The sequence below is a fragment of the Xyrauchen texanus genome, chromosome 6 (assembly GCF_025860055.1).
Source record: "Xyrauchen texanus isolate HMW12.3.18 chromosome 6, RBS_HiC_50CHRs, whole genome shotgun sequence".
Classification (NCBI taxonomy): Eukaryota; Metazoa; Chordata; class Actinopteri; order Cypriniformes; family Catostomidae; genus Xyrauchen; species Xyrauchen texanus.
This window is the reverse complement of record NC_068281.1, coordinates 39,482,022-39,506,406: the sequence shown is the minus strand read 5'-3', so window position 1 is coordinate 39,506,406 and position 24,385 is coordinate 39,482,022. Positions and strand designations below refer to the sequence as shown.

Sequence of the window (24,385 nt, the reverse complement as noted above, 5' to 3'; positions counted from 1 at the left end):
ATTTGGATCGGGCTCGTCGGACTGATACCCGATCCATATAAAAGCTTCGATATCGGAGCCGATACCGATCCACGTTCATTGGACTAGGTTGGATTTACCGTTCAGGGTTTGGGATAGGGTTAGCGCCATGAATGTTATATAGTAATGCAATGTCAGGAGCTACAAAGAATGTTTATCCAGTAAGGAAAAACATGTAGGGAAATCACGTTGTGTATATAGTTAATTTTTACACATTTGCTTCCCAATTGCTGTCATTTACATGGAATTTTCTCTCCCAACCATCACAGATGTGCTAATTAAGAAAATGTTTGTGTTAGCTGTGTTAACATCATTTTGTGATTGGGGATTTCGGCCATTTACAATAAACGAGGCATTCGTACTTAATTATTGTTTTAGTTTGTAGGAGTTCACACTGCAGTGGCTGAATATTGTTTAGTCAAGCTGCAGATGGTATGTTTTTGCAGAGCCTCTCCCACTGATTATGCAATAGCCGAGAGATGTTTGAGATCTAAATGAAGGCCTTCAGGCTCAAGGTTCGGCTTGGGAGACGGAGATGTCTGCTCTTATGCTGTATACAGATGAGGCTTAAACCCCAATGCCAATCACATGCTACATACAAATATCAAGAAAGACCTTTGTGGGGGAAAAGGGTCTCTCTATTATCCAATACATGTTGAGAAAATATGGCTGTGTCCAGACAGTCCGCATGGACATTGCTGATGAAGAAATTTGCATCACACATACTGTGCACGAGCGATCAGCAACGCGGTACAACCGATGTATACTTTAGTTTTCAACCCCTCTACTCTGATCACCTGGTCCCTAACGGGATCACCTCACAATCCAATCAATTGCTTATAATTAAAATCAAGTCCCACCCTACATTTTTTTTTTTCCTCATTGAACATCCTAATTTACGCATAAATTCATCTGATTACTGAAGTAAAACGGGTTTCAAATCATTTGTGACTGAGACCAAACTCTATATTTTGTGGCCAGATTTGTGGAGATATTTGTAGACAATTAACCTCTATGCTGTAATTTCTGAGATTACTATAGATGTTTAAGAAATTATGGGAACTGGGTCTGTTTGTTTTCACTCTTAAATTACGGCCATGGCTTGCGGCCTGTTTTTTTAAGAAACTGTTCCCAGTCTCCATGCTTTTCTTCTGATATGTTCTTACAAAACCTTGAAATTCTTCATGATCCAAGCACTCACGTTTTCTGTCGCATCACTTTCTCACACTCTTAGAGTCTTAACCCAAGGGTGTACATTAAAAATAAGATCCACTGTACTTTCTGACTATGGACTTGGCTGGTTTCCCCCCACTTTGTTAGGAGCTTGTTTGGCTGCATTCTTAAAATAGTTCTCTGACGTGTACCGTCGTGCTGCGGAATGCAACTGTGGCCGTCCAGAGTTCTCTGTGGCAGGATGTTATGCAAACGTGCATGGCTAAACGAGAAGCTGTGTTATTACCAACATGCACTCACTGGATTGGCCAGCAGGGACACCAACATGAATTATATTTGATACAAGGCCTGAAAAGATTACTGGAGTCACTCCATTCTAATTCAATTACAAAACATCCCACATTTTACTTCAAAAGCAACATTTGGGCTGCCATATCACTCCAGCACATTGTCCATGCAACAGTACCTAAAAAGAAACCACCTGGGATTCACTAGATACCTTAAGATAAGCTGTTACTGCTGTTGTTGGCTTGATGTTCCAATGAGATCTGTGTTTGCTGTTGTAGTTTCTAGAAATTGGCATATGGTAACACTTTACAATAAGATTGTATTTGTTAACATTAGTTAATCCGTGAGGTATTATGAACTAACAATGAACAATTAAGCATTTATTAATAATGCTTAATGTTAATTTACAATTATAGTATAGTTTGTTAGTTCATGCTAGTTCATTATGCATTATCTACTGATAACCTATACTACTTTAAGTGTATAAAAAAAACATGTTAGTATCTGAAGTAAACATTTACCAAGATTAATATATGCTATGCAAGTTTTGTTCATTGTTGATTCATGTTCGCATTTTATATTAACTATAATTTTATATATATCAAATTATATTAACCTCATTATATCATTCGTGCCATCACAAGTGCAGAAAACAACATGTTAGGATTACAAACACCAAATATGTTTTGTTGTTTCATTCTATTAATTCATTCATTCACTCGAACGACTGACAATCATGGATATGTGAAATGTAAAAATATGGCATAACATCTCGTTAACATGTATAACAAAATATTTGTTGTACTGTACTTGAGAACTTTCCTATCGGTTTTATGTTTTTACCGTATGTTTGACAGTATGGTGTGCAGTAAAATAATGAGATTTAATAAGTTATTCAAACGGAATACTTCTAATTTGTCATCCAATTTGTTATATTGCTTATATGCATGGTAAGCCTTCTAAGCTTACCATGCTTAGAACAACACCCATTTTCAGTTGGTCTACAGAGTAGTTATTTATTAATTTGATGGGGATTTTCTTTTTCAGCACATAATGTAAATAAATGCCAAAATATTTTTGTGTGGATGCGTATGCGTTTCCGACCAACTTCAATTACGTAAAAAGTATGTAAAAATAAAAGTTGCTTTGGACTCTTTAAGTCGCAGTACCTTTTAGATGATTAAAAAATTGTGACACTCTCTGGAAAATATGGTAATGCTTTTAAGGATGATGTGGCTGACAAAGTAACCGATGATATTGGCTTGCGTCCCAGGCAAGACTAGAATAGGACAATTCAGAGTGTTTCGGTATAAAGTGATTTGCGTTTACATTTCGAAGTGTTGTGTCTAACTTCAAATATTTGTCTCCAAACTAACTCTTAAAAAGATCAGGGACTCTTTTGCCAAAAGACATTTAAAAATCATATCACTTACTACAGTTCAATTAAAGAAGCAATTTGTCTAAAGTACAAACTGAAGCTTCAATTACGACCCAAGTAGTATAGCAATGCATCACAATATATTGTATCTTGACAAGTATCGTAACAGTGCCTGTCCACCTTTTCAGCCGTGTTGGTTTCTGAAGCATTTTCCCATAATTTTTCCCCATAGGGATTTCATGAAATCCTTCATAAAAGCATTTCTAAGCCATGAACTAAATCAGCCAACTCTGAAGTGAATCACAACATTACAAAATTTGATTGTGAGCAAAAACATTTTTGAAAATTGGACAGAAAGGCAAAGGTGCATGACTGTGTACTAAACATATTTCATGAAGGAATGAAAAGCAATCCCATGAATGTGAATGACGTAATCAAATTTAAAATGATGGAGAAATATGAAACTTATTTAAACTTAACTAATAAAACTTTATTGCGTCATTCGCAGTGCGTCATGCTAGTGGGAAGTCGCTACCGGGGTTGCTTGACGTGCTTTGTCGTGCAGTTCTCTGATTGGTTTATCTCTCTTCAGGATCGTGGGTAGTGTAGTTTTTCACCAGGAATTCCTTTAAGTTGAAATCATATTGACTGATAGCTTCAACAAAAGCATATAGCATCGATTAACAACATAAGAGCTCACAGTGGGTCTGTATTTAAATGTTTGTAAGTTATCATAAAAATCTATTTGCCTATTGAGAATATAAATGGGATTTTCATTTCCAGAACCAGACTCTTGCACTCTATTCACTTGGTGTACATATAGGAACTTGGCAATAATCAACCCTACTCTTCATACTTCAGTCATTTATGATGGGCTGGAAAAACCTAACTTTCTTTTAAGTTTAATAGACCTGGGTTGCGTTTCCCAAAAGCATTGTAAGCCTAAGTATGTCATAGAAACCATTGCTTTTGGGAAACACAACCCAGGATTATAATATTTTCCAATGAAGCATTAAAAAAAAAACTACTCAATCAGTAATCATAATAACTGGATTACTGTATTAGCAAAAAATGTTGCAGCCCTATTTGAATTTTTACCTATCTTGTATTTGTGGTCCGTTTATTAGATATATTGTGAGAAACCTCTTGACCATATGTTCCATCCTTTGACTAGACTCTCTCGCTCTCTCTATCGTATACACAGACATGGGAGACACTCCTCTGACTCACGATGTAAAGTGTTGAGTCATCAAGTGGGTCTTCGCTTTTGAATGTTGTGTACTCAATAAGACCGCAGATTCACAGATGTCTTCCTGCTCAATGATATCTCCTGCAGTGCATGTGGTTGTGAATGATGGCAATTCAGAACTGAGAACTCTTAACACAGACACTGAATACTCTTTCAAAGATAATGAATGGTCTGTTTACTGGTCTGATATTTTTAAATGATACTCGGTGAAACTGATTTAATCACTTGTGGTTTTTAGGGGTTCTTCTGTCACTAAAACAAATTTCAACTTGTCATATTCTTATTAAGTGCAGTTTGCTAAGGCAATTGTTATTGTTTGCTCACTATTATTATTGCTCATGTATAGGGGCTAGGCATTTTTAAATCCCAATGCTAAGTATTTAACTCCTGCAATTAACTCTCTATGCAACGTCCCTTGGAAAAACGACATTCGTGGATGTTAGCAGTTCAGAAAATCAATTGGAAACTTTCTCCGATATGTGTTGAAACTGTGCTCTGTCTACAAACATTCAGAGTTGAAGGGTGTAGGTCACGTGAATTAGACACACTACATTAGGCTCTTCACATGAGGCCAAGGGTTCCAGTGACCACGCGGCATGCTTGAACTACACCTTACGAGTGACTGAGACTTCCAGGATTACAGTAGATTAGGAGTAATCCTGCTGATGTCATTTATGCCACTGGTAACCTGCCTTGATTTTCTGTGGCCTTTAAACTGTCATATTTAACCCCAATTGAATGAATATATATATATATATTATACATACACTATACATACACATACACTACCGGTCAAATTTTAGGGTCACTTACTCATTCTTTATTACCCTTTGCCTAGAATTTGCAGACATGTACTTAAGACATTTTCTCAACCAACTTATTGAGGTATCACCATGAGATGCTTTTAAAACAGTATTGAAGGAGTTCCCATCAATACTTGCTTTATTTTTTATTATTCAGTCCAAGTCATCAATTTCAAAAACTTTTTTAAAATAAAATTTTAGTTTTATAACAGAATAAATTAATATGGTGGCACAAATATATTTTTGTCTACAAAACAAATTTCAAACATTTAAGCATATGCCTTCAGATCAAAAGATTTTTAAGATCATGAGAAACATATCAGTCATGTGACCCCAAACTTGTGTGTGTGTGTGTGTGTGTGTGTGTGTGTGTGTGTGTGTGTGTGTGTGTGTGTGTGTGTGTGTGTGTGTGTGTGTGTGTGTGTGTGTGTGTGTGTGTGTGTGTGTGTGTGTGTAAGTGGTGGTGGCATAGTGGCTAAAGCACAGGGCTGTTAATCAGATGGTCACAGGTTCTAACCCAGCCACCACCATTGTGTCCTTGAGCAAGGCACTTAACTCCAGGTTGCTCCGGGGGGATTGTCCCTGTAATAAGTGCACTGTAAGTCACTTTGGATAAAAGCGTCTGCCAAATGCATAAATGTAATTATATATATATAAATATATATAAAATTACAATTTACATAAACTAAATTTAGCCTGCAATTTGGACCATTCTTTTTTCTTTTCTTTTTTCAGTCACATTATTTTCAGGACACTTAAACACATTTTACCCCCAGTTCTCATTACTTTAACACTGGTTTTCATTGCTAATTTTCATTTCTAGTCATTTTTATAACAGTAATAAAATTTAAAAAAGATGCTGTTGTAAATGGAATATTTCAAATCCATGAAAAATAAAAGGCAGTACCAAGGGAGTACTACTACGATGTATAAATGCTTTACAATTTAAATGTTATATTTTTTTTTTATGAGAAGGATAAATAATGAGAATTGAGGGGTAAATGTACTTAACTGTAATGAAAATAATGTCACAAAGCAAAAATCTTAATGGCCATAAAATACTTAATTTTCTATGTGCAAATAGAATATCATTTCTTATTTGTTTTGATTTTGTAATAAAATAGGACTATGCATTTTTTTGACCGGCTTTGTGAGAATCGCTCTGCTACTGTACATTACTTGAAGTCTTGCTCAAATATATGTTTTGTGTTAATTTGGAAGAACAAGTTAAATAATTCATATTTTTATAGGGATGCACCTTAAAATGCAATTTTATTTTTTTGACCGAAAGAGGAAAATGGTTAAATTTTGGATGAAAATTTGATTAGAAACCTTTACTTTAAAATCTGATTATTTTCTTTTTTTGGCCCAGTTTGTTTAGAATATATTAAAATGCATAAAAATGTTTTTAATTATTATTATTATTTAATCTTTCTTTTAATCCTCTACTGTGCTTCACTCTGCTTTTTTTGGCTACTGTACCTTTTAGACATATGTAAATGACCTCCCATATGATTGTCTAACCTCGTATGTGAAATGAGTAATGGGCGAACTGGCTTTAGAGTGTACATGGTACATCAAACTTGAAAGGACAATGAAACTCTTATTTTCCACGTTTGCTGATTTCCATATTTTGCAACACAAACTTCTGTTGCATCATTAATTGAGTTTTGGCACATTTTGGAATTCGTAAAATCGCTAGAAGCATTTGCATTCTTTCTTAGAGTATGTTTTTGACCTATATGTAAAAGAGTTTTGCAAAGTCAGGGCACAAAGAAACTTTAGATCATATAAAATGTATCATCTTTTTTTCGCATCCCAGTTACATAAGGGCCAGATTCCCCTGCAAATTGAGGGTAAGCCAAGGACTGAGAGGAATTTTGAATAGAGAACCACCATCTGAAGAGAAATTTAGACAATTAATTTTAATCTGTCTCTGGGCTTGCCAAAAGGTCTCAGTCCAACTGATTTTGATGGTTTGTTTTTCTTTACTGGCCGGCTTGTGACAGTAATAGAATACGAGAACAAAGTAGTTGAATGTTCTGTGAAGAATCCGGCATTATCATGTTCCATCGACTATAAAGATGACAGTTTTTCCATCTCTAGCTGAAATTCAAATAACATTTAATACATACTTGATAGAGATGTGACGATTTTTAAGTTGTTATTCTAAATATTCCTGACAGGCAGAAGGAAAACAGCAATAAACAGAAGTTTTAGGAATGGGCTTTTTGAAACGATGACCTAAAAGTAGTTTATCGAGGTGAGCCTGAGATCTCGGCAAGTCAATGTGCTCAAGTTCCAGAATGAATTTGGCAAGCATTACTATACTGCACTTTGCTTAACTTGAATAGTACCCGGAATAGTCCTTTAAGATAGGAAAATAGATTAGGGCTTGGCGATAGGATGATGTTATCGGATGTCAACGATATCTAAGAAAGATCCCGATGCCAATTGTGACACTCAATTGACGGACGATGATTGACAAAATCGGGAAATGGCAAATCATGGATCTGGGAAGTCACCAAATATATTAAATAGTGGCCACCACCAAATGCGATGAGGCTGAATCCAGTTCGCAAGCTCCTTTTCCAAATGTAGGCTATTTCATGTGTAGGTGATTTTGCTCATGTACCCTGAACAAGCAGGCGACCTGCAAGAGGTCTTGGAGTGACACGTGACAAGAAATTCTGTCAGTCAAAAAGACCAAAAAATAGTTTATCGAGGTGAGCCTGAGATTTCAGCGAGTCAGTGTGCTCAAGTTCCAGAATGAATCTGGCAAGCATTCCCATACTGCATTTTTCTTAACTTGACACATGACAAGAAATGCTGTTAGTCAAAAGTACACGTGCTTGAAGAAACACTTTTTATTACAGAACAACAAAAGTAATGGACTCATTGATGAGGGTACATTTTGGATTTGGGGAGGTGGTTTTTTATCAATTCGTTATTTTAATTGCTTTTTTGTTTGGTTTAAAGTGCAGTTTGAATTTAGTTTTTTATAGCAAAATCAATAAAACAAAAATCAATATTTACTATGAAAGGCCCCCAAGTAATGATAATGTAGCATATAATAATTAAAATGATTATAAACATCATAATTCATATTTTAATTTAAATAATTCAAAATAATTAATTAATTAATTATGGCAGTTTTAATTATTTAATTATTATTAATGATTGTGGCAGTAAACAATACAAAAAGTCGGTTAAATGTCAAAATTTGGGCTGTTTGATTTATTTTAAGATTAATGAACATAACTATATATTGGCCTACTACAGTTTTTAATTGAGATATTTTTAATTGTTGCTCTATGTACTCTCACTTTGGTTGCGTGGCGTTTCACTTGTTTTCAGCGTCTTTCTAGTCATAATTGCTGTGTTTTTAGGACGATATGTTAAACATAACGCTGAAAAACTTGTTTGGAGATCCCAGCTCGGTCCAGCTATCTTTGAGCGCAAAGGCGCATCTGTGGAAGGCTAAGCTGCCTGTTGTTCTCATTGGTTTGTCGAGGCACGTTTTCTGTACAGCTGGAGTGTTGACTGCCCCCTACTGAAACATAAGGAGCATTCCTTATTAAAGAATTGACATACTGATCAGAGGCATGATTGTGTAAATGTTTTAACACATTCTTTTTCTTACAGTTAAACACACTAAATTAACGTTTTAAATTAATAGCCCTAAAGCGATACAATTTTAATACACTATTCAAAAATGTTGGTAATCCTGAAATTTCAGTTTCAGTGAATTTACATCAATGCAGACTGCAGAGCAGCAGCTTGTTTTCTATAATATTAGCTTAACTCCTGTTCTGTCTTCAATCTTCCTCAGGTTCCTACTAAACTTACCAGTTATGCAAAAGCTTGTGCTTTTAAGTGGATTAGCCAACTCATAAACTGGCTTATAATGCTAAACTTTATGGACACTATAACAGATGAGCAATTTTTATGTTGGGCAAGATAAACAATATGATTGGTCTACAATGGTTTAGATAATAGTCCAACTATTCTATATGGAAATATATTCACATTGCATTTAACTAATATTTATTTACGTTTTCCTCTTTTCCAGGACAGCTTGGACGCTCTGGTCTACGACCTTGATTTTCCAGCCTTGAGGAAAAACAAAAGCATTGATAACTTCTTAAATAGATGTAAGTATTTTGTCTAGTATTTTGTCTCACATCTGAATGTGTCTTTCAGGTTCATCAGTTCAGAATGACGTGTCAAAACACTTTCAAGCTCTTTTGCTGCAGGGGGTGGGTGTTGTTTTTGGGTCAGTACCCTCAGTCAGACACCATTTTGTCTGTCCCGGTATTCCCTCAACAAAAGGCCTTTCAGGACTGCGTGGTGGTGACCCGCATGTCATATTCCACATGATTCTTCCCCAGCCCCCTTCCTTTCACACTGCTACATTGACAGGAGGTATTTCATAACATATCCCTAAGTATTGCGCTAAGTTTGTCATGAAAGTTACTAAATCGTGTGGCTTGTTGAAGAGAGATGTGTGGTTACTTTAAGTGGTTGGATTTAAGATACACCTTCAGCACCCCAGCATCATATTGGTGATGCATCTCTCGTGTTTTCTTCAGAAAATGGAAAACATTTATTTAAGCTCATTATATCTTACATTGTTTATAGATTTTGACCTTCACTGAGCCCATAATTAAATAACAGGGAGCCTTGCTTGGGTGCGTTTTAAGTTTATTGTGTCTGTTGTACCTCAAGATCAAAGTTGCCAAAAGTTTGTTTGTGGTTTCTGTCTGGGAGCCTCAACAGCTTGATAGGACACCAAATCCCACTCCCTCAGGGTACATAATTGTATCTGTTTCTGCTCATTACTTCCCTCTTTGAAGACGCTCAATTAGATGAAAGCCACAAATTTATTGTGCTCATTTCATTCACACTTCAGTCGCAAGTAACGCTGACCAGACTACGTTCACAGAATGAATATGTGGTGTTAATGGATGTATGGGTCCAGACCAGAGGTGGGTAGAGGAGCCAAAAACTGTACTCAAGTAAAAGTACAATTACTTGAAAAAAAATGTACTCAAGTATAATTAAAAGTATTGATGTTAATAATTACTTGCGTAAGAGTAAAAAGTATCCAATTAGAAGAATTATCAAGTAGCGAGTAACTAGTTACTTTCATATGTAACATAATGGACATTTTCTCCAATCTCCAATTTTCCATTACATAATACACATTCAACATGTTTTACAAAATAAAAAAATAGAATATATTAACAATTATTAGCACAATTAAGGAGATGTAAGACAGAATGTTACCCCTTATAGTCAGCTTTTACTTTCACTGCATGTTTTTTCCTCCATATTTTAAAAGGGAATGGTGACTAAGACTGTCAGTCTCTAGCATTCTGTCTAACATCTTTTGGGTTCTTCAAAATACAGAAAGTCATACAGATTTAGAACAACACAAGGGTGGGGAAATTATGACAGAACATTAATTTATTGCTGAACTATAACTTTAAGGATGACAAATCTGTAAATGAGAAGAGAAGTTTGGAAACCAGTTTCTAATCATTATTACGGTGGAAAAACATGAACAATATTCCACAGGCCCTATCATATATAATGGTGAATAAAAAGAAGCAAGATCATGCGTTTAATAATGGCTACCTTCGCTATTTCACGGCGTTTCCAAAAAGGATTTATTTGTTCAGTGTAGTTACAGTATTTTCAGTGTAGAAAGAATTTAGATCATTAGTTCTGTACGGTAAGGGTAAACTTCAGCTTTTTTCAGTATTTGGAAGCGTGTTAGGCATATTTGAGTTCAGAGCATGTTCTCTGTTGTCCATGAGAAAAATGCGCCGCATCTGGCTAACACAAAGTTGCTGTGCGTGCGCACGTGCAGAGATGCATGTGATAAGAAGAGCAAAAGGGCATTTACAGTTAACGCGAATGTTTACATGGATTTACACTTGAGGCACTGATATATTTCAGCATTGATATAAAAATGTATACATAGAAACTGATATCATAAGAGACCATAAATACAGAATCGCCCTGAAAATGGCCATCACCACAACACAGACAAGCTCACGTTATCACAATCGCCAAAACTCACTGCACCAAGTTTTTTTAAGTTGGAGCTGCAATTCTAATCTTGAAATGTCTGCTTGTCTTGGTGTAAAATGAAGGCATCGTATGACGAAAGTGATTGTTTTGAGCGCTTGCTGCCGCTGCAGTGATTTACTCGACGAGTGTCAAAGCGCAACTGTGAAGTTCCACTGTCGTAAAAGTTCTATTTAAAAATCTCTCAATAAATTACGCATTATTAAAGCTTATTAATTAAATCCAGTAATGTAACGACATGAACTTTGCCCATTGTAACAGAGTAAAAGTAAAAATATGTCATTCGAAATTTACTTGAGTAAGAGTAAAAAGTACCCACTATTAATGTAAACTACTCTTAAAAGTACAATTTCTCCAAACAATCTACTCAAGTAAATGTAACTGAGTATATGTAGCACATTACTACCCACCTCTGGTCCTGCCTTGTCTCAGGGGATTCTAAATTGTGTCCTAGATGTTTAAGTGTTGGTCTGACAGTAGATATTATATTTATTATGATGCGTTGCAACCAGGGCGATATATAGAATATTCACTATATTTTTGCGATGATTGTGCTTGCTATATAAAAATAAATTACGTTGAAAACGTAATAATTTTTGACATAATTTCAGTGTGCTTTTTATACTATATGTTTTGTAAAGAATGTACCTGCATCCAAATATGCATACTTCCCTACTAGCCTATTCAGCCTATGTACCTGCGTCCAAATGTGCATACTTCCCTACTAGCCTATACAGCCTATCATGCCAAAACAGTAAATCAATGATGTAGTTTGTCCAAAACATGGCCGGGTCTAAGGGCAGGCAAGGGGAAGTATTGCGTTTGATAATCTGTTCATTTGCTGACTTTTCTTTGGCAACAAAATACTACTCAAATCATATCATTTCTGTGCTTTAGAGAGTTTCTTTTCTGTATTTTTAAATGCATTGATCTAGGATGCCCTTCTGCGCCATCTGTACATGCATGTGCCAAATGTGACCCGTGCAAGTAAGAAATGAATCCTCCCTGCTCAGCTGTGACCAAATTTGTCTGAATGTTATCTGTCCCTGAGGGAAGCCGAGCTGTTATGTTAGATAAAGCTATGAGGGCACTCCGTGGTTGTTACACAGATTCAGCTATATAGCTTCTTTCACTAACCAGAGGGTTCCTTTGTAGAGTCCAGAAGGTTTTCCCTTCCTCTTGATGAGAGGTCCCCTCATTCTTCCCTCTTTTTATCGATTTAATTTCTTAACAAGATGCAGATGCTTTTGTAAAGATGTAGTCAGAAGTGGATATTATTAAACCGTTACTCAAAAAAAAAAAAAAAAAATTATCTTCAAATCACAGCTTATGTGATGAGCGCGAGATGAAGATTAGACAAACCAGTGTTGAATGCCTAAAAATGTAAGTTAATGCACATGATTTAATTAACACTATTGTCTTTAGCTGGGCATTATGTATGTGTTGAATCATCTGGTTGTGTTCTAGAGTTTAGTTATTATTCCACCCATCTTGAAATGTATTTGTTTATCATCTAGTCTAGTGCACCAGCTTTCACTGTAACTTTGTAGCATAACCAGGGAATTCAATTAACACCCGCCGCCCAGGAAATGTGGGTATTTTTTGTGAAATGGCGGGAAATTTTACTCCACTGTGAGCCACTGTTGTACGATGGTTGGAAACCTAGAACAGATTATAAAATGGAACTATATGATTTTCATGACTTTCGGTTCTTTTAACAGTTCTTGAACGTTTCCTGATGTGCAATTCAGCAGCAGCGCTGCCCCGCTACTGGATCTTTTGCGTGAAACATGCAGTGTGACCAGTTTTGTCTGATTCCCAAATTAATTACTCTTATGAGCTGGTTCTTTTGAATCTAGATAGCATGACCACTGGTCCAGTGTAGTCTGGTTTTCAAATGAATGACTCCTGTGAGCCGGTTCTTTTGAATCTACAGCGCGAATAGTGTAGTCTGATTCCTGAACAAATTACTCCAGACCAGTGAGTGTAGCCAATTACAAAATGAATTCCTATCTATCTATCTATATATATATATATATATATATATATATATATATATATATATATATATATATATATATAGCATGCAACACAATAAGTGTAGTCCAATTCCTGAATGATTGACTTTTATCAACCCGTTCTTTTGAATCTACAGCAAGAGACCAGTGTAGTCTAATTACGAAATGAATGACTCTTATGAGCTGGTGCTTTTAAATGTACTGCATGACCAGTGTAGTCAGGTTTCCAAAACAAATTACTCTTATAAGCCAGTTCTTGTGTATCTACAGCACAACCAGAGTAGTGTGGTTCCTGAACAAATGACTCTTATCATCCAGCATGAATCTACAGCACCCAACATACAGCACAACAAGTGTAGTCCTATTCCTGAATGATTGACTTTTATGAACCGGTTCTTTTTTATACACTAAAAAATAATTATTATAGCATTAACGGCATGGCCGGTGATGTCTGATTCCCAATCAAATGACAAATCATTTGAACCGGTTCTTTTTTATATACAAAGACAAGCATTTTAAGAAACAAACTTGAAAATATTTTGAAGAACAGATGAGAGAAGAGCTGTCAGTGTGCATGTCATATTCGCTCTTATCACAGAACAAATTTTTCACTTGTTGGTTTTAATTTTGGTACATGCAGATAGACGACAACTATTATATCGGGTCTTGCTGCTTTTTTGTGCCTGGCTTACGGGCTCCATATGGTTAGGATTAGGGTGGGGGCAGGGTTAGGGCATCTGCTGCCTCCCAGGAACAAACCATGGCCCCTATGTACAATGTTCTACCTACTAAGACTGTGTCATTACAGTTATGTATCATTATATTGCGATTATTTTTCTCACACTACGGCATATTTGACACTTGAGATACTTTCAATTTTTGCATTTTAAGTTTCTTTTTATTAATTTGTGTCTTCATATAATTTCCTACATTTCAACTGTTGAAGAAGCAGGTCTTGCTCATACCCAGCCGATCGAATGAATATGTGTATTACTGTGACAAACCACTCTCCTTTGCTTATGTGTGCTTGTCTCTAGATAAGGACACAATCAGCAAAATTCGAGAGCTTCGTATGAAAGCAGTGGACTATGAAGTGGTTAAGGTCATAGGCAGAGGGGCATTTGGAGAAGTACAACTGGTATGTGTATTGTATATTGTCATCTTACATGCTCCTGTTTCAACAATTTCTTGTCGTTTGTCTTTAATCTATCCCATTTCTCAGAATGACACTATTAACTCTGCTAGCAATATTAGTAAATGAATCCTATACAGATTGACACCGTAAGTAATTGCTGTACTCTATATTGTTCACTATATAATTGTTTACTCTGGTTAATGTAAATAACAAGCCCTGTTCATTCTCTCTTTTCCTGTTTTGTAGGTGAGGCACAAAGCCACAAAGAAAGTGTATGCCATGAAGCTGCTCAGCAAGTTTGAGATGATCAAGAGGTCGGACTCTGCTTTCTTCTGGGAAGAGAGGGATATTATGGCCTTTGCCAACAGTAACTGGGTAGTACAGGTAAGAGTCAACTGATTAATCATAATTATAAGCAAAGACATTTTACTACATTTTTGCCTTGGGTTCAGTTCTTCAATATGACACATTGTTTTGTATTTTCCAGCTGTTTTATGCTTTCCAAGATAACAGCTACCTCTACATGGTGATGGAGTACATGCCGGGTGGAGACCTGGTAAACCTAATGAGCAACTATGATGTGCCTGAGAAGTGGGCACGTTTCTACGCTGCTGAAGTGGTGCTAGCGTTGGACGGCATCCACTCCATGGGCTTCATTCATAGGTTTGAGTAACACATTAAACCAGATTTTCCTGCACCAAAATTTACAGCTGCAAAGGCAACATACTTTTTGCATTGTCTGCACTCAAAAACAAACATATAGCATGACTAGTGTAGTTCGATTCACGAATGAATCACACTTCTTGCCTGATTCAGTCTAACGATTCCTTCACTGAATGAACGGACTGAATCGGTCAAGACTGTCACTGAAGCGCAAGTCATTAACCTATTATGTGACTGGGCTGAATTGATTTTTTTTGTGATAGGGATGTGAAGCCTGACAACATGTTGCTAGACAAAACAGGCCACTTGAAGCTGGCTGACTTTGGGACCTGCATGAAAATGAACAAGGTACTCCGTCACAGTTAGTTGTCTTTCAGTTCTGCTTTAGATTCTGTTCCATGACTAATTCTCTGGTTTTCCTCTTTCAGGATGGTATGGTACAATGTGACACAGCTGTAGGAACTCCAGACTACATTTCACCAGAGGTACTGAAGTCACAAGGAGGAGATGGCTACTATGGCCGAGAGTGTGACTGGTGGTCTGTGGGGGTCTTCCTGTATGAGATGCTAGTTGGTGAGTTTCAGTGGAACCCCACTATTAGTACTTACAGTTTTGAACCATCAACAGATATTTCTGCCCCTGTTCGATGGCCTATAACATTGTATTTGTGTTGTGGGCTGGGGCGGTATGATGGTGTGTTAGGGTTAGGGTCTACTAGGTAGGTGTCAAAATGTTAAAAAAAATTATTCAATTTTCATAAAATTTTTTACAGTGACAACGCATCATCCCTGTCAAGTAAAACAGGGGTTTAAAGTGAAATTGGTCAGTTCAATTAAATATTTTTATTTTATCTTTTAGATGTAGATATTAGTGCTATAATTGTTTAATCAATGGTTGATTATTTGCCATTATTCATTTCATCAATCAATATTAGTAATTAAAAGAAATGTGGAAGAACTGAATCGTTTACTATGGACCATTCATTGGTTTATTAAAAAATGGGTTTATTTAATACATGGGTAGTTGTTTATTATGATTTTATATAAAAACATTTTCATGATTTTGAATCACCTTTTTGTCCTCAGCAGCTCATTTTATAAGATCTTGCAGTGTAATGAATTTATGATATATTTTTTTTTTTTTTACATTTTCTATGTAGTCTCTCAGTTAATATGAGGTCATAATGCATGCATTGTCATTATGTAAAAATGGGTAAAATGTGGTTTAAAACGTATTTTTGGAAATAACATGTCTCAATTCAGGATGTGTCAACTTTCTCAAACAATTTTTGGTTGAATTTTGAGCATGTTGTGATGTTGTGTTACCAGAAAATAAGATTTTAGTCATCCAGACCACTCAGTATGTTGTTATGAGACATATTTTGCATTGCATTCAACTCAAATTGAATGAATTGGATTGTAAATTAATTTCTTATCGGAATCATGCATTTCATTTTAGCAGCTTCCACTTATCAGAACTGCAAAGGTGTCTCTTCTCTCTAATACAAAATATTGTAAAATTTTAACCCTAATTCCAAGAGAATGGCATTTCTATAGCTTTTTCTTGAGGTCAGAATTCTCACGTTGCAGATTTCAATAAGTCGTCTGTTAAAAGCTACACTTCAGAGCGTATTTCCCCACAGCCAGGAGGGATTTCCTGGCAAAAGCACAAGAGTAACTGTGCATTTATACTCTGATTTAAATCCTCTAACTAAACTTTTCATGAAGAGGATGAGATTCTTTGAGAACTTTGAGAAGAATAAGCGTCCGTGTCGTTTAATGTGCCCTCAGGTGACACACCTTTCTATGCTGACTCACTGGTGGGCACCTACAGCAAGATCATGAACCACAAGAATGCTCTGACCTTCCCTGATGACAGCAACATCTCCAAGGATGCAAAGAGCCTCATCTGTGCTTTCCTCACAGACAGGTAAAAGCCAAAGGAACTCAAAGAAATTAAGTCAAAACAATTAAAAAAAAATATGCTACTCTTGTGGCATATTTTGTGCTTATTTTATTTTTAAGATGCTTATTTTGTGTGCATGGTCTGGTTTGTTAAATACTTAACGGTATTAGACGTTGACCGATTTTGGGTTTTGCGGATACCGATAGCTAAGCTGGTGGAAAAGATAACCGATTAATCGTCCGCTAATTTTTTTTTAATAGATTTGAAAAAAATCTTGGTCAGTGCTTACTGTGACAGGCACAGACATGGAGGCTACAAGAGTCAAAAATGAATTGCATCCCAGATGCAGTTATTTGCAGTTAAAATCCCAATAATAATTCTATAATAAAAAAATATGATTTATAACGCATGACTTTTAATTTTGAAAAGTCTGAAATACAACATTAACTCTTATTTTGTTAAGTCTGTGCTCCCAGCTCACATAAACACATAAGGGAAACAAAACTTGCACTCTTTCATTCATCTACAATGTATTACAATTGAAACACTTTAAAGTAAACATTGTCATATAGGCTAAATAGATTATCTTTCATCAATAGTAGATAAGTGATCTAGCAATAAAAAAAAGACCTTTTCTCTTTGCTGTAAGGACACCTTCTGTCAAAATAAACATGAACATTATTATGAATTTATGATTCATGTTTATCTAGTTACCAACAAAATCTCTTCGGAGTGCTTATTTTATTATAACCTATATATATACCTATATATTGGTCAAACCGATATATATACCTATATACTGGTCAACCCGATATATACCTATATATTGGTCAAACCGATATATACCTATATATTGGTCAAACCGATATATACCTATATATTGGTCAAACCGATATATATATCTATATATTGGTCAAACCGATATATATCTATATATTGGTCAAACCGATATATTTACCTATATATTGGTCAAACCGATATATACCTATATATTGGACAAACCGATATATATATATACTTATATATTGGTCAAACCGATATATCCGAAACTGATATATATACCTAGATATTGGTCAAACCGATATATTGGTAGAACCAGTAAAAACGATATATTGGTAGAACCGATATAAACCAATATTGATAAAATGTTATAAATCAATATTGGTTTAAATGGGTTTTACCGATATCGGTTTATACCGTTTTATCAATATACATTTTTAATTGATATATATCAATATATAATTTAAGCAGCTTCCACTTTTCAGAACTGCAGAGTTCTTTGTAAAATCACTGGTGTTTCTTTCCAGTGTAAAATATTGTAAACTTTTAACCCTAATTCCAAGAGAATGTTTCTCTGAAATGGCATTTCTATAGCTTTTTCTTGAGGTTTTACCAATATCGGTAAAACAAATATATCAGCCAACCTCTAATTGGTATTGTTCAACAAACATATGTGACCTAATTTCTTTGAATCTTCTGTAGTTATTGTAAGCAAGTTTTGTTTCATCTTTAGCAGTGAGCAGTTAAGGTGTTGAGACATTTGTCTGTCTGGACAGAGAATTGTCTTTTGTTTTGTTTAGCAACTGGTTCAGCTCATGTGCTGAATCACTGCAGACAGAATAAAGCAACTCTTTAATGGTGTCCCCTCAGGCGACATGACATCTGTCTGGTACCTTTGATAGTTTTTGTGTGCTTAGCACCCCTCAATGGTTTAGTTTCATCACCCTGTGGCATGCCACCCTGTTTTCACCCCTTACTATTTTAATGAAATCTTTATTCTAACTTTTAAGAAGTTTGATTAAGCTAAAAAGCTGCAATGCCTTGAACTGGGTCAGGCCAAGCATTGCGAGATGATATTTCATTTCAAGAGTTCAAAAGCTTTCATATCTATCTCAAAACATCAGGGTACTGTGATACGGTGTTGATTTATGACCCCTCTCGTTGAACTGCAATCTTTCATGAGCTTAACGTTAAAACTCTCCCTAAATCAGCTTGCAGGGGCAATTATTTTCAGTGCTTTTCATTTGCATAGCAAAGCTTTTTAACTGAAAATGAAATGTATTCTGTGTTTTGTTTTTTTTTATTTTTTATTGTTTTTCTCATCTCCTCTTATCAGGGAGGTGCGGTTAGGGCGCAATGGAGTGGACGAAATCAAGCGGCATCCTTTTTTCAAGAACGACCAGTGGGCATGGGAGAACATCAGAGAGAGTGAGTCACTTTTCTGAACCACATCCATTTGTTTTTATCTTTTACTTTTAGTCCATGTCTGTTAACTTTGGAGCTATCTATATGCTAGTGTATTCCTAACTTTTAGTAGATGGATGCATTTAAACCTTAGTCTTTCACTTTCCTTACAGTGGACCACAGATATTTTTCGTGCTCTCAGGGGTGTACTGTTGTATACATTTTATTGAAAGCCATTTACCTGACTTTGTTGTGTGTAACATGTCTTGGATGCTCTTGTTAAAATTTGTCATCATTGCTTGCAGTTGCTGCTCCAGTGGTGCCAGAGTTGAGCAGTGACATAGACACAAGTAACTTTGATGATATTGAGGAGGATCGAGGCGAGGAGGAGACGTTCCCCATTCCTAAAGCTTTTGTGGGTAACCAGCTTCCATTTGTGGGCTTCACCTACTACAGCAATAACCAGTGAGTATTCAGCTGCAGATCAGCTCTTAGAATCAAGATCAGTATCTGCTAGGGTGGAGAAATGTGACTGGTTCTTTTCAATTTCCGTCTTTTCTGTCAGGTTTCCTCGGGATTCAACCACAAAGACAAGTGACAAACGCTGCTCGACTAAAGAGGATAAGAGTCATGTAAAAATCCCTAAAAAGAGACTTTCATCTAAACAGCACTCAAAAATGAATACAACAAGCATATCTATTAAATTGTGTCATGAGGATGAGTAACTGTTCTCTGGTCTTTCAGCTGGAGAATCTTCAGAAGAGGATCTATCAGCTAGAAGAACAGCTTCACAGTGAGATGCAGCTGAGAGATGAGATGGAGCAAAAGTGCAGGTGTTTGCCTCTCCACCCAAATCAACCAAACTCCTGATCCCCACCAATTAATTCATACATCTATCCAAACAATTAAACACCATCCACCTATTTAAACCAATCAAACACATTGTCCAACCTCATATCTATCCACGTCACAAATTATTCCAAAACAAACATCTATATATGTATTATTTCAAACAAAACACCCCAAAACCTCCAATCATTCGTCCATTCATTCATGCATTCTTTAAAAAACAAACACCAATTCATTCATTCATTAAGACCTATCAACCCATCCATCATCATCCATTAATTTATACATTCATTATTCCATACAAAACAACACATCTGTCCATTCATACTTTCATCCTTCCAAACCAAAAACCACCTATCCAGTCATTCATCCATTCATTATTCCAAACCAAATACCCCATCCATCCATCCATCCAAATCAAACACCCCATCTATCCATCCATGAATTCTTCCAAGCCAAACACCCCATCCATCCATTTATTTTTCCAAACCAAACAACCCCATCCATCCATGCATTCTTTCTTCCAAACTAAAAACCCATCCATTCTGTCATTCATCCATTTTTTATTCCTAACCAAACACCCCATCATCCATGCATCCACCCATTCTTTCTTCCAAACCAAACACCCCATCCTTCCACCCATTCATTCATCCTTTCATTCTTCCAAACCAAACACCCCATTCATTCGTTCATTAATTAATTCATTCATTCTTCCAAACCAAACACCCCATTCATTCGTTCATTAATTAATTCATTCATTAATTCTTTCAAATTAAACACCCCATCCATCCATCCATCTATTCTTTCTTCCAAACCAAAAACCCATCCATCCAGTCATTCATCCATTTATTGTTCTTACCCAAACGCCCCATCATCCATCCATACAAACCAAACACCCCATCTGTCTGTCTGTCTGTCTACCTATCTATCTCTATCTATCTATTCACCCATTTATTCTTCCAAACCAAACACCCCATTCATTCATTCATTCAAATTAAACACCCCATCCATCCATTCATTCTTCCAAACCAAACACCCCATTCATCCATCCTTTCATTCTTCAAAACCAAATCCATTCTTCCATTCATGCATCCATCCTTTTATTCTTCCAAACCAAATGCCCCATCCTTCCATCCAGTCATTCATCCTTTTATTCTTCCAAACCTAACACCCCATCCTTCCATTCATTCTTCCAACCCATCCTTTCACCCATTCATCCATCCTTTCATTCTTCCAAACCAAACACGCATTCTTCCATCCATTCATCCATCCTTCCATTCTTCAAAACCTAACACCCCATCCTTCCATTCATTCTTCCAACCCATCCTTTCACCCATTCATCCATCCTTTCATTCTTCCAAACCAAACACCCATTCTTCCATCCATTCATCCATCCTTCCATTCTTCAAAACCAAACACCCCATCCTTCCATTCATCTATTTATTCTTCCAAATCAGACAGCCCATTCTTCCATCCATTCTTTAATTTTTCCAAACCAAACACCCCATCCTTCCATTCATCCATTCATTCTTCAAAACCAAACACACCATCCTTCCATTCATTCTTCTAAGCCAAACACCTCATCCTTCCACCCATTTATCATCCTTTTCTTCTTCCATACCAAAAACCCCATTCTTCCATTCATCCATTTATTCTTCCAAACCAAACTCCACATCCTTCCACCCATTCATCAAACCTTTCATTCTTCAAAACCAAACACCCCATTTTTCCATCCTTTCATTCTTCCAAACAAACAAACCATGCTTCTATTCATCCATTTATTCTTCCAAACCAAATGCCCCATCCTTCCATCCAGTCATTCATCCTTTTATTCTTCAAACCAAACACCCCATCCATACATTCATTCTTCCAAACCTAACATACTGTTCTTCCATTCATCCATTCATTCTTCAAAACCAGACATCCCATACATCCATACCAATCAGATGTTTCTCTTAATAAAAATAAAGCTTTGAAACCTATTTTATTATTATAATTTTTTTCCCCTCAGGACATCCAACACAAAACTAGACAAGATAATGAAAGAGTTGGATGAGGAGGTGAGTGAAATTATTGTATCACTATTTATCTTATTAATAACAGAGGTATGTATTTTGTACGCAAGGCTCCATTAGATGATTAAAGCAAAATTATTTTAAATATTTGATTTCCCGGTTTCTTTACATTCTATTGTTATTGCATGTTTCAGACTATCCTGAGGAAGAGTGTGGAGGCTAGCATGTCTTTACTGGAGAAAGACAAGATCATGATCCAGCACAGAGCAACAGAACACCAGAGGAAAGCTGACCAGGAGGCCGAAAAACGGCGAAATCTGGAGAATGAAGGTGCAGATTCCTTTCTCTCTCTGTCTCGTCCCTCTTTTAGATTATAATAACAAAATAAAAGCATTTTAGTCTTTAATTGATGAGCCATTCATATTTAAATCCATAAAGACTTTTAATTTTCTTTTCTTTCAATGACAAATGGCAATATCGAGTGTAGCAAATGAAATGTATACAAAATGGCTAAAATTAAAATTTATTTTACACAGTATTTATCAAAATGTAACAAAAAAAATTGGACAAAGTAAATATTCATTCATTTACATTGCTCTCTGTAATACTTGGAACTGACAAATGAGAGTGCTAATCGGCTATGTGACATCAATCATTGTACAATTTCAGATTGGTTTTCAAACATTGGTTTATCACTATTTTCTATATACATTTTTGCTAATTTCTCTAAAAACATGTTGTACAAAATGCTGTTTTAAAATTTTTTCAGATGACTTTAACAAAAGAAAAAATGATTGATTTCCCAATAAGCTAAATCTGGCCCTGAATTGCTACCTTTAAAAACACTTAACCTAAACTGTATTAGTTTTGGCTTTATGTTCTATCTCTAAGGTTCGGTTCAGGAATTGTTAGTGTCGAGTAGTTTAGTGCCAGCAGAGAGCAGTGAGACTGGTCTGTCTGATCCAAGGTCTGCACAATGAGCAAAAGTCCCCACACTAACTAGTGGAAATAGAGCTTTGATCACAATTTCTGAAACATTACTTACATTAATTATTTAAACTAAAAGTGACATGCATGTGGGTATAAAACACATTTCAGTGAGCAAATGTTTTTGAAGAAAGATGTAGTACAGTTATTTTTCTCTTAGTTAATGCTCTCTATTTCTCATGTTAATTTTTTTCTCTAGTGTCAACATTAAAAGAGCAGCTGGAAGACTTGAGGAAGATCAGCCAAAACAATGACAAGATGGCCCAGCTCCAGAACCAAGTGAGAAAATATAAATACTGTCACTTGAAAGCTTTGGAATTTAAATTTGATGTTAAAAAACATTTCCTAGTGCAGCTTACTATGTAGAGTCAACTATAAGAATACTATTCCTAAGTTGATTCCCCCCAAAAAAGTGTGACTATCTGTTCGGCAGATGGGAAGTGTTTGGGAAACCTGTTTGAAAACACAGTGAATCAGAATCGGTGTTTTGAAACAAATACTTAAATGAACAAATTGTTTTATTTCACTTCCATTATTTCAGTGGTGAATGACTCAACCGTTTGTTTTGTTGAATCAGTTGTCAAAGATTGAATCACTCGCTCACATAAAAGACGCTCACTTGTCGCTCGTCCAGTCAGATTCGATAACCGGAACTAACTTTTGTGTAATTAAAAACATCTCAACAACCACTGTGCCTGACAGCTGGGGGAAGCCAACGATCTTCTGCGGGCTGAGTCGGACACGGTGGTGCGTTTGCGGAAGAGTCACACAGAGATGGGGAAGTCCATGAGTCAGCTGGAGGGAGTGAACCGTGAGCTGCTGGAGAAGAGCCGCGCCGCAGAGAGCGCCAAACAACAGCTGGAGAAAGAGCTGCTACAGCTGCAGACCACACTGGACACCGAGAGACGCACCTGCAGCCAGGGCTCAGAGGAGATCCGAGAGCTGCAAGGTAAGAATGTTCCCAGATTCACTTCTCAAATACTTCATTTTAAATGGTCCTGCTGTTTTTACAAATATTCCATGTTGGCTCAATTAACACAAAGTCATAAAAGCTGCATACATAATTATAAAAGAATGAGAAAAATTTTGTTTAAAATAGATTTAGATGAGTGTAGCATGTCAAACCCAGGACATGTATACTTTCCAAAACTGTTTCAACTATCAAAATACATACAAATACAGTGCAGCTTGCCTTACAGAGCACTAGTAAGTCTCCTTTTTGTCTTTTTTTGTAGCTCGTATCACAGGCCTGCAGGAGGACAACAAGAACTTGAAGCAGAGTCTTTCTAAAGGGGAACTGGAGAGAAAACAATTCCAGGAGAGATGTAACGCCCTTGAGAAGGTTTCTAATTGCCTAAGCTTCCTGGGTTGCGAAATAATATATATATATATATAATATCATCTAAAGCCCCCCCCCTTATGTATTTATTTGTATTTATGTTTGTTTTTGGCTGAAGTAAAAGAGTTCTGAGTTTGAAGAGTGCTCATGTGTGAACATCCTACAGAGTAACTTTTATTATTTGCAGTAGAGCATTGGCAAAACATTAGTAGAGTCACTTTAAAAATAATAATCTAACTGTGATGTTTGTCCAAATCATGCAGCCCTATTTTAAACCCTCCAGAA

General features: G+C 36.1%; 1 protein-coding gene across 2 annotated transcripts in view; it reads left to right on the top strand.

Annotated features, from left to right (window-relative positions):
• rock1 (Rho-associated, coiled-coil containing protein kinase 1) overlaps positions 1–24,385 on the top strand; it is a 77,277-nt gene that overhangs the window by 32,381 nt on the left and 20,511 nt on the right. For both annotated transcript variants that reach the window (XM_052127960.1, XM_052127959.1), the window contains exons 2-17: positions 8,982–9,063; positions 14,061–14,161; positions 14,405–14,542; positions 14,646–14,821; positions 15,085–15,169; positions 15,250–15,394; positions 16,612–16,750; positions 18,843–18,934; positions 19,216–19,375; positions 19,476–19,542; positions 19,655–19,743; positions 21,771–21,819; positions 21,969–22,104; positions 22,961–23,040; positions 23,464–23,710; positions 23,997–24,103. In XM_052127960.1, the coding sequence (XP_051983920.1) occupies positions 8,982–9,063; positions 14,061–14,161; positions 14,405–14,542; positions 14,646–14,821; positions 15,085–15,169; positions 15,250–15,394; positions 16,612–16,750; positions 18,843–18,934; positions 19,216–19,375; positions 19,476–19,542; positions 19,655–19,743; positions 21,771–21,819; positions 21,969–22,104; positions 22,961–23,040; positions 23,464–23,710; positions 23,997–24,103 (1,893 nt within the window). The remainder of the gene's footprint in view (positions 1–8,981; positions 9,064–14,060; positions 14,162–14,404; positions 14,543–14,645; positions 14,822–15,084; positions 15,170–15,249; positions 15,395–16,611; positions 16,751–18,842; positions 18,935–19,215; positions 19,376–19,475; positions 19,543–19,654; positions 19,744–21,770; positions 21,820–21,968; positions 22,105–22,960; positions 23,041–23,463; positions 23,711–23,996; positions 24,104–24,385) is intronic.